The sequence below is a fragment of the Oncorhynchus masou genome, chromosome 12, assembly GCF_036934945.1.
Source record: "Oncorhynchus masou masou isolate Uvic2021 chromosome 12, UVic_Omas_1.1, whole genome shotgun sequence".
Lineage (NCBI taxonomy): Eukaryota > Metazoa > Chordata > Actinopteri > Salmoniformes > Salmonidae > Oncorhynchus > Oncorhynchus masou.
Genome location: NC_088223.1, coordinates 86,613,918 through 86,624,866, shown reverse-complemented (window position 1 = coordinate 86,624,866; position 10,949 = coordinate 86,613,918). Strand labels below are relative to the sequence as shown.

Sequence of the window (10,949 nt, the reverse complement as noted above, 5' to 3'; positions counted from 1 at the left end):
GAGTAGCTAAAGTGTGTTGTAAAGTGGGACAACATGGAGTAACTAAAGTGGGACAGCATGGAGTAGCTAAAGTGTGTTGTAAAGTGGGACAGCATGGAGTCGCTAAAGTAGCACACCATGGAGTCGCTAAAGTAGAACACCATGGAGTAGCTAAAGTAGGACAACATGGAGTAGCTGAAGTAGGACAACTTGGAGTAGCTAAAGTGTGTTACAAAGTGTGACAACATGGATTAGCTAAAGTGTGTTGTAAAGTGGGACCGCATGGAGTTGGTAAAGTGGGACAGCATGGAGTAGCTAAAGTGTGTTGTAAAGTGGGACAACATGGAGTAGCTAAAGTGGGACAGCATGGAGTAGATGAAGTCGGACAACTTGGAGTAGCTAAAGTGTGTTTTAAAGTGGGACAACATGGAGTAGCTAAAGTGTGTTGCAAAGTGGGACAACATGGAGTAGCTAAAGTGTGTTGTAAAGTGGGACAACATGGAGTTGCTAAAGTGTGGTGAAACGTGGGACAACATGGAGTAGCTAAAGTGGGACAACATGGAGTAGCTAAAGTGTGTTGTAAATTGAGACAGCATGGAATACTAAAGTGTGACAACATGGAGTAGCTAAAGTGTGTTGTAAAGTCGGACAACATGAAGTAGCTAAAGTGGGACAGCATGTAGTAACTAAAGTGTGTTGTAAAGTGGGACAACGTGGAGTTGCTAAAGTGTGTTGTAAAGTGGGACAGCATGGAGTAGCTAAAGTGTGTTGCAAAGTGGGACAACATGGAGTAGCTAAAGTGTGTTGTAAAGTGGGACAACATGGAGTTGCTAAGGTCGGACAACATGGAGTAGCTAAAGTGGGACAGCATGTAGTAACTAAAGTGTGGTGTAAAGTGGGACAACATGGAATACTAAAGTGGGAAAACAAGGAGTAGCTAAAGTGTGTTGTAAAGTGGGACAACGTGGAGTTGCTAAAGTGTGTTGTAAAGTGGGACGGCATGGAGTTGCTAAAGTAGGACAACATGGAGTAGCTAAAGTGCGGTGTAAAGTGGGACAACATGGAGTAGCTAAAGTGGGACAACATGGAGTAGCTAAAGTGGGACAACATGGAGTAGCTAAAGTGTGTTGTAAAGTGGGACAACATGGAGTAGCCAAAGTGGGACAGCATGGAGTAGCTAAAGTGTGGTGTAAAGTGGGACAACATGGAGTAGCTAAAGTGGGACAACATGGAGTAGCTAAAGTGGGACAACATGGAGTAGCTAAAGTGTGTTGTAAAGTGGGACAACATGGAGTAGCCAAAGTGGGACAGCATGGAGTAGCTAAAGTGTGTTGTAAAGTGGGACAGCATGGAGTCGCTAAAGGAGCACACCATGGAGTAGCTAAAGTAGGACAACATGGAGTAGATGAAGTACAACATGGAGTAGCTAAAGTGTGGTGAAAAGTGGGACAACATGGAGTAGCTAAAGTGGGACAACATGGAGTAGCTGAAGTGGGACAACATGGAGTAGCTAAAGTGGGACAACATGGAGTAGCTAAAGTGTGTTGTAAATTGAGAAAGCATGGAATACTAAAGTGTGACAACATGGAGTAGCTAAAGTGTGTTGTAAAGTCGGACAACATGGAGTAGCCAAAGTGGGACAGCATGGAGTAGCTAAAGTGTGTTGTAAAGTGGGACAGCATGGAGTCGCTAAAGGAGCACACCATGGAGTAGCTAAAGTAGGACAACATGGAGTAGATGAAGTAGGACAACTTGGAGTAGCTAAAGTGTGTTTTAAAGTGGGACAACATGGAGTAGCTAAAGTGTGTTGCAAAGTGGGACAACATGGAGTAGCTAAAGTGTGGTGAAAAGTGGGACAACATGGAGTAGCTAAAGTGGGACAACATGGAGTAGCTGAAGTGGGACAACATGGAGTAGCTAAAGTGGGACAACATGGAGTAGCTAAAGTGTGTTGTAAATTGAGAAAGCATGGAATACTAAAGTGTGACAACATGGAGTAGCTAAAGTGTGTTGTAAAGTCGGACAACATGGAGTAGCCAAAGTGGGACAGCATGGAGTAGCTTAAGTGTGTTGTAAAGTGGGACAGCATGGAGTCGCTAAAGGAGCACACCATGGAGTAGCTAAAGTAGGACAACATGGAGTAGATGAAGTAGGACAACTTGGAGTAGCTAAAGTGTGTTACAAAGTGTGACAACATGGAGTAGCTAAAGTGTGTTGTAAAGTGGGACATCATGGAGTAGCTAAAGTGTGACAACGTGGAGTAGCTAAAGTGTATTGTAAAGTGGGACAACATGGAGTAGCTAAAGTGTGGTGTAACGCGGGACAGTGTGGAGTAGCTAAAGTGTGGAGTAGCTGTAAAGTGGGACAACATGGAATAGCTAAAGTGTGACAACATGGAGTGTAAAGTGGGACAACATGGAGTAGCTGAAAGTGTGGACAGCATGTAATGTGGGGGACAACATGGAGTCGCTAAAGGAGCACACCATGGAGTGTGACAACAACATGGAAGTAGCTAAAGTGTGAACAACATGGAGTAGCTAAAGTGTGTTGTAAAGTGGGACATCATGGAGTAGCTAAAGTGTGACAACGTGGAGTAGCTAAAGTGTATTGTAAAGTGGGACAACATGGAGTAGCTAAAGTGTGGTGTAACGCGGGACAGTGTGGAGTAGCTAAAGTGTGGTGTAAAGTGGGACAACATGGAGTAGCTAAAGTGTGTTGTAAATTTGGAGTAGCTGTGTTGTAAAACATGGGACAACATGGAGTAGCTAAAGTGTGTTCATGGAGTAAAAGTGGGACAACATGGAGTTGCTAAAGTGTTTGTAAAGTGGGACAACATGGAGTAGCTAAAGTGTGTTGACAACATGGAGTAGCTAAAATGTGTTCTAAAGTGGGACAACATGGAGACGCTAAAGTGTGTTGTATAGAGGGACAACATGGAGTAGCTAAAGTTGGACAACATGGAGTAGCTAAAGTGTGTTGTAAAGTGGGACAACATGGAGTAGCTAACGTGTGTTGTAAAGTAGGACAGCATGGAGTAGCTAAAGTGTGTTGGAAAGTGGGACAACATGGAGTAGCTAAAGTAGTACAAAATGGAGTAGCTAAAGTGTGGTGTAAAGTAGGACGACATGGAGTAGCTAAAGTTGGACAACATGGAGTAGCTAAAGTGTGGTGTAAAGTTGGACAACATGGAGTAGCTAAAGGGTGGTGTAATGTGGGACAACTTGGAGTAGCTAAAGTGTAGTGTAAAGTTGGACAACATGGAGTAGCTAAAGTGTGTTGTAAAATGGGACAGCATGGAGTAGCTAAAGTGGGACAACATGGAGTAGCTAAAGTGTGTTGTAAAATGGGACAGCATGGAGTATCTAAAGTAGGACAACATGTAGTAGCTAAAGTGTGTTGTAAAGTGGGACAACATGGAGTAGCTAAAGTGTGTTGTAAAGTGGGACAACATGGAGTAGCTAAAGTGTGTTGTAAAGTGGGACAACATGGAGTAGCTAAAGTGGGACAACATGGAGTAGCTAAAGTGTGGTGTAAAGTGGGACAACTTGGAGTAGCTAAAGTGTAGTGTAAAGTTGGACAACATGGAGTAGCTAAAGTGTGTTGTAAAATGGGACAGCATGGAGTAGCTAAAGTGGGACAACATGGAGTAGCTAAAGTGTGTTGTAAAATGGGACAGCATGGAGTATCTAAAGTAGGACAACATGTAGTAGCTAAAGTGTGTTGTAAAGTGGGACAACATGGAGTAGCTAAAGTGTGTTGTAAAGTGGGACAACACTGAGTAGCTAAAGTGGGACAACATGAAGTAGCTAAAGTGTGGTGTAATGTGGGACAACATGGAGTAGATAAAGTGTGACAACAGGAAGTAGCTAAAGTGTGAAAACATGGAGTAGCTAAAGTGGGACAACATGGAGTAGCTAAAGTGTGTTGTAATGTCGGACAACATGGAGTAGCTAAAGTGTGACAACATGGTGTAGCTAAAGTGTGTTGTAAAGTGGGACAACATGGAATACTAAAGTGGGACAACAAGGAGTAGCTAAAGTGTGTTGTAAAGTGGGACAACATGGAGTTGCTAAAGTGTGTTGTAAAGTGGGACAGCATGGAGTAGCTAAAGTAGGACAACATGGAGTAGCTACAGTGTGGTGTAAATTGGGACAACATGGAGTAGCTAAATTGTGTTGTAAAATGGGACAACATGGAATACTAAATTGGGACAACATGGAGTAGCTAAAGTTGGACAACATGGAGTAGCTAAGGTGTGTTGTAAAGTAGGACAGCATGGAGTAGCTAAAGTGTGTTGGAAAGTGGGACAACATGGAGTAGCTAAAGTAGTACAACATGGAGTAGCTAAAATGTGGTGTAAAGTAGGACTGCATGGAGTAGCTAAAGTTGGACAACATGGAGTAGCTAAAGTGTGGTGTAAAGCTGGACAACATGGAGTAACTAAAGTGTGGTGTAATGTGGGACAACTTGGAGTAGCTAAAGTGTAGTGTAAAGTGGGACAACATGGAGTAGCTAAAGTTGGACTACATGGAGTAGCTAAAGTGTGGTGTAAAGTAGGACTACATGGAGTAGCTAAAGTGTGCTGGAAAATGGGACAACATGGAGTAGCTGAAGTGTGTTGTAAAGTGGGACAACATGGAGTAGCTAAAGTGTGTTGTAAAATGGGACAGTATGGAGTAGCTAAAGTGGGACAACATGGAGTAGCTAAAGTGTGTTGTAAAATGGGACAGCATGGAGTAGCTAAAGTAGGACAACATGTAGTAGCTAAAGTGTGTTGTAAAGTGGGACAACATGGAGGAGCTAAAGTGTGTTGCAAAGTGGGACAACATGGAGTGGCTAAAGTGTGGTGTAATGTGGGACAACATGGAGTAGATAAAGTGTGACAACAGGAAGTAGCTAAAGTGTGAAAACATGGAGTAGCTAAAGTGGGACAACATGGAGTAGCCAAAGTGTGTTGTAAATTGAGACAGCATGGAATACTAAAGTGTGACAACATGGAGTAGCTAAAGTGTGTTGTAAAGTGGGACAACATGGAGTAGCTAAAGTGTGTTGTAAAGTGGGACAACATGGAATACTAAAGTGGGACAACAAGGAGTAGCTAAAGTGTGTTGTAAAGTGGGACAACATGGAGTAGCTAAAGTAGGACAACATGGAGTAGCTACAGTGTGGTGTAAATTGGGACAACATGGAGTAGCTAAAGTGTGTTGTAAAATGGGACAACATGGTATACTAAATTGGGACAACATGGAGTAGCTAATGTATGTTTTGAAGTGGGACAACGTGGAGTAGCTAAAGTGTGTTGTAAAGTGGGACAACATGGAGTAGCTAATGTGTGTTGTAAAGTGGGACAACATGTGGTAGCCAAAGTGTGTTGTAACGTGGGACAGAGTGTTGTAAAGTGAGACCTGCTGTCTCAAGTTATAACCTGCTGTCCCAAGTTATAACCTGCTGTCTCAAGTTATAATCTGCTGTCCCAGTTATTACCTGCTGTCCCAAGTTATAACCTGCTGTCTCAAGTTATAACCTGCTGTCTCAAGTTATAACCTGCTGTCTCAAGTTATAACCTGCTGTCCCAAGTTATAACCTGCTGTCTCAAGTTATAAGCTGCTGTCCCAAGTTATATCCTGCTGTCCCAAGTTATATCCTGCTGTCCCAAATTATAACCTGATGTCCCAAGTTATAACCTGCTTTCCCAAATTATAACATTCTGTCCCAAATTATAACCTGCTGTCCCAAATCAAATTATAACCTGCTGTCTCAAGTTATAACCTGCTGTCCCAAATTATAACCTGCTATCCCAAATTATAACCTGCTGTCCCACGTTATAACCTGCTGTCCCAAGTTATAACCTGCTTTCCCAAATTATAACATTCTGTCCCAAATTATAACCTGCTGTCTCAAGTTATAACCTGCTGTCCCAAATTATAACCTGCTATCCCAAATTATAACCTGCTGTCCCACGTTATAACCTGCTGTCCCAAGTTATAACCTGCTGTCCCGGTTTAAAGTTCTGTCCGAAGTTATAACCTGCTGTCCCAATTTATAACCTACCAAATGAGAACTGAAAATATGGTTTTGACTCAGTGTACACACATGGGTGTGTCATGCCTCCTGTCAATATCCTTTTTGAATATGTGTGTGTTTGTGTGCGTGCGTGCGTGCGTGCGTGTGTGTGTGTGTGTGTGTGTGTGTGTGTGTGTGAGAGAGAGAGATTAGGACACATCTTGAGGATTTCAGAAATGTATCATGTGTTGGGCTAATATGTTGGATAGACGTTGAAAGAGGTTACAGAATACGAAAATGCAGTGTCCCACTTATTCCTAATTCACCCTACAGTATATTGTTTTCTATTTTCATCAACAATATTTTGTTTTTGTTTACACTTCCCCTTAATACATGCATCGAATTTACACAAATCGAACCATATTTGTATTTATTTAAAGCCTATTGACCTCCTGCTCCACTTTTACCAAAAAATATCCAATACTAAATTACTCATACGGCAGTACTTATTAACGAAGAGAATAAATACAATTACAATGAAGTGAGTTATTATTGTTATTAGTTTAAATAATACTAATAACAGATTGACAAACTATTTCAAAATTCTATTGTTGCATTTTTATTCGTATAATAACAGATTCAACTTGAGTCCAAAAACTCCTTTATATAAAGATATAAAAACATCGAAACGATTGGAGAAAATAAAACATAGCTATACCCTTAATAGTCAGTTAGATAATCACACATTTAAAATGACGGGGTGAAAAACCTATACAGTACACATAGATGAAAGGGGTGAAAAACCTATACAGTACACACAGATGAAAGGGTTGAAAAAAAATGGTATTTTCGCACGGGTTTAAAAGATAAATAGAAGTCTTCAAATCCTTACCTGAAATTGTGAGAGTCACAAGCCTCTATCCTTCGAGTCACGAGCTACCACACTCTCAGCCCTCCGCACAGCAACAATCCTCATTTTATGCCTATATAATTAATATTGCATCTTCATTATTTAATAATTTCAAAACCCACGATATACCCCAGTAACACACGGGCATTCGTTATTTAAACAGATCTAATTAGGACCAAGATCCTGGTAACAGTGCGTCAAAGAAAATGAAAACATAAATTGTTTCTTTTTGTCTCTTATTGTTATTGTTGCGTGGTGTTACATGGTGTTTGACTTTGGTTTATAAATTCAGCACTGAAAATCATTTTTTTCTTCTATATTCATGTGCTATATGATTCATTTTAAATCGTAGCAGAGAATTGGGAATTCATAAATACAACACGTCAAGTTCTCTGTGAAACTCAAGGTTATACAATGATTTTATTGCCCATCTGTATCTTGAGGCATGATTTATTCAAAGACCACGGAAGAACAAACCCTGAGTCAATATTTCCTTACTCCAACCCCAGAAACGAAAGAGATATTGTATTTAACATAAACTCACACAAATAGCAAATTACTTTTAGCCGAGGTAAACTTTTTCTTCCTGTCTTTAAATTAAGTGATAATGCTCGGTGCATGTACAATGTAATCCAAATAATCAATTGCTGATTCAATTGAATTGTATAAAATATTCAATGATTTATTCATTCATTTTCAACTTCACACATTTTGTCAAGTAAAATTCAAGAGTGAAGAAAAATACTAGCAATATTTCAGTGATACTCCAAACTGTTTTACATGTTCACATCAAAATACGTAATGTCAAAATATAGCAGCTTTCCCATGCCCGTTTGACGTGCCTTAGTTAAAATAGTGACATTTTGAAAATGACTAAAGAAAATCAACTCGTGTTGTGTCGTTAATATTGTGAAACGTGATTTTCCTCTTTTGCACACAACTGTGAATTAATTTGTCAACGAAGTTCAGCTAGTTCACAAAGAGAGCATGTTCATTTGCAATATGTTTTTAAGGGGGTGGTTGGGTGGGGGGGGGGGTGTTAAACCGATAGAGTGAAAACACATTAATTGCATCCTATACAAGTATGAATCCAAACAGTCCGAGACATACAGTAAACGTGAAAATGTTGGAGTAATTGATTAAATTGTCCAAACAACTAACCGAACTTACGAGCATTCAACAGGACATCTCACATGATAGAGATAGGTCATTTTCTATAGGGCTATTTGTTATAGTTATGTGATTGAAGAGAGTTGTGATATGCAGTCAAGTAAAAGCAACAACAACGAAAACTTTAGAGACCTTTAGCACAACACGTTTCATTCCAATCTACAACATAAAATGTGCCCGTTAGAGGACAAAAAAGTGAACGAGACAACATAATAATAATTTAAATAAATCTATAGAGTCTCGGTTGTAAATTCCAGTCGGACATGATGAAATGTTGATAGATCCCTGTTATCTCTTCAAAATGTCGTATTTTATGCATAATGTTAATTAACTAATGCACAGCAGAATATTTCATCCTTTTCTGTTTTTGCCTTTGGTTGCAAAACCACACACGAACCACGTTTTTTTTAAGGTCCAGCTTTTCAGCAATTGCAGCAATTTTTTCCGAAGATGGACGGGGCTGGATCGCAAAATATGCCTCCAACGAGCGCTTCTCAGGTGCGGCAATCGAAGTGCGTTTTCGTTTCCTTTCGTTACCATTAAAAAGATCTGGCTTGCTGTTTTTCTCCCGGTAAGCAGCCTCGGCCTCCTCGAGCCAGGCTTGGAGGACAGGTTTTAGCGCAATCATATTATTGTGAGAGAGGGTGAGGGACTCAAACCTGCAGATAGTACTCTGGCTGAGAGAGCCCACCCCTGGTATCTTCAGGTTGGCGAGGGCTGAGCCAACGTCCGCCTGGGTCACCCCGAGCTTTATCCTCCTTTGTTTGAATCGCTCAGCAAAGGCTTCCAGCTCCCTAGGATCTGACTCCACGTCGTTGACACACGACATTCCGTTGTGCACAGATAGAGAGTGCGGATGACCCATGGCCATAGCCTGGTGGAGGTGACCCATGGTCTGGAGGTGGTGCTGGTGCGTGGTAATCATAGAGGAATCCGGAGCCCCCATCCCGCTCACTGAGAGACTGGACGAGATGTGATCCAGAAGATCCCCCTCTAAGCTCTGGTTGAGGTGGTGGTGGTGGTGGTGTTGGTGAGAGGTCAGGGTGGAAGGATGGGAGATGGGCACCGTAGAGGAGTTGGAGGTGCAGGGGACACTACTCATGGTATGGTAAGTCACGTCTGGCTTGAAATGGTGACTCTTGCCGTGAGAGACTATGTCAGCAGCCGCCAGAGCTTCCGCGCGTGCCAGTAGACTCTCATCAAAGCCACCGAAGATATTGCCCTGGAGCTGGAAGCAAGAGTGCGCATACTGGAATCAGTGGGGAATTCTGTCAACTCAGGATTCAAATAAATGTTAAGCACAGGGAGAACCCTCCTCAAAGCACAGGTCATAAACATTAATATGAAAGCAGCAGCTTTGCTTGAATAGACGAGATGATGAGAGAGCGAAAGAGAGGGAGGGGGAGGGGTTGTGAAGGAGAACGAAAGAAAGAACGAGTACGAGAGTGGATAAAACAAAGTCCTTTCTGATCCACTTAAAACGTCTTAAATTGATATTTGTTCATACATTTGTGCCTCAAATAATTGACTGAGAAACATACCTGCGGGGCAGGCAGACAAACTCTGCGCATGCCTTCCGAACTCGCGTGCAGGCCAGAGTATTTGGGCTCCTGCAGCACAGGGTGCATAGAGAAATGCTGCTTTCCGTTCATGGTCATCATCTTCGATGCGCACCTTGCAGGTAAGTGGCCCTGACATAGAGGCAGGCTCGGTTCTCTGGCTCGTTGCTGTTAGTGAGCTATTTCCATTGGCAGCGCCTCCCGTTCTGCCTCTCTCACCCCACCTGCTCCTTTACTCAACTTACAAGTTACAAGTCATGGGAATGGGCTGGGTGCTGTGCGCAAGCGTGATGCACGGTTGAAAGTGAACGCAATTAAATTGCACATGAACCTAAAAACAATTGGCCTATGAGGCTCATTATCAGCTGTACATAACATGTGATAATGGATTATAAATATGATTAGGCCTATACAATTGTTTGTTCCTATTCTCAATAAACTACTCTAGGCCTATATATTTCTTCTTCATTAACTTGTGGTTCCAGACGTAATATAATGAACACAGATCATGTGTGCAGTCTATTTTTATTAATTTGTCATGTTTTTTAGCAGTTTTTTTCCTTATCAAGGGTAAAACAGGAGCGTGGTTAGCTTCAGCAGCATGGACAGCTCCAGTATCGGCTTCTCGAGGCGACAGGTGATTCCCACACAGTTAAATGAGGGAACCGTGCTTCGGCCAGTCTTCAACAATCAGAGGGTGTGGCAAATGAATAGCAGGCGTGAAATCTAATTCCACACAAATTCTATACCATTAATGAAATTATAAAATGTGTAGATGAAATATACCAATAGATTAATTCCCTTCAATCCAGTCAATGTATGCTTAGAATATGAAACCACTCTTGATTTATGTACAAACATTTTTTTCAAGAGGCAAAAAAGAAACAATGGTAGCTCAAAAAGAAGCAGAAATAAATAAAAAACTTGGTCATATTAAAAAGAAAATTCCTTGAAAAATGATCAACATTATACTATAGTAACGTTATAGGCTTACATTGATTTAAAAATGTATAGATAAAGAACTAGCGTACTTCATACTTTATCAAAAACGAAAGAGCAAACTATAATAAGATTTCTCTTGAAAATATGATTTGGGTAATTTATTAATCCCATGTCTATCTCTCGAGCAATTACTGATAAATAAAAAATATTAAAATGATTAGTTTAAGACCTCTCGAGTGACGCAGCAGTCTAAGGCGTCACTGCAGATCCGGGTTCGATACCGGACTGTGTCTCAGCTGGCCGCGACCGGGAGAACATGAAGCTGCGCATAATTAGCCCAGCGTCGTCCGGGTTAGGGGAGGGTTTGGCAGGCGGGGATGTCCTTG

At 41.4% G+C, this 10,949-nt stretch overlaps 1 protein-coding gene across 1 annotated transcript; it reads right to left on the bottom strand.

The window, feature by feature from the left end:
- Positions 1-8,393: 8,393 nt before the first annotated feature.
- On the bottom strand, positions 8,394-9,723 carry LOC135550986 (POU domain, class 4, transcription factor 3-like). Its single transcript, XM_064982327.1, has 2 exons — positions 9,604-9,723; positions 8,394-9,290 (listed from the first exon to the last, which is right to left on the bottom strand). The coding sequence occupies exons 1-2, from the start codon at positions 9,721-9,723 to the stop codon at positions 8,394-8,396; spliced, it is 1,017 nt and encodes a 338-aa protein (XP_064838399.1).
- Between the last annotated feature and the right edge of the window lie 1,226 nt (positions 9,724-10,949).

Coding starts and splice junctions, on each gene's coding strand:
- LOC135550986 (XM_064982327.1), bottom strand. CDS start 9,723: ATGATGACCATGAACGGAAAGCAGCATTTCTCTATGCACCCTGTGCTG. Junction 9,291..9,603: donor TTTGTCTGCCTGCCCCGCAG/GTATGTTTCTCA, acceptor TCTTGCTTCCAG/CTCCAGGGCAATATCTTCGG.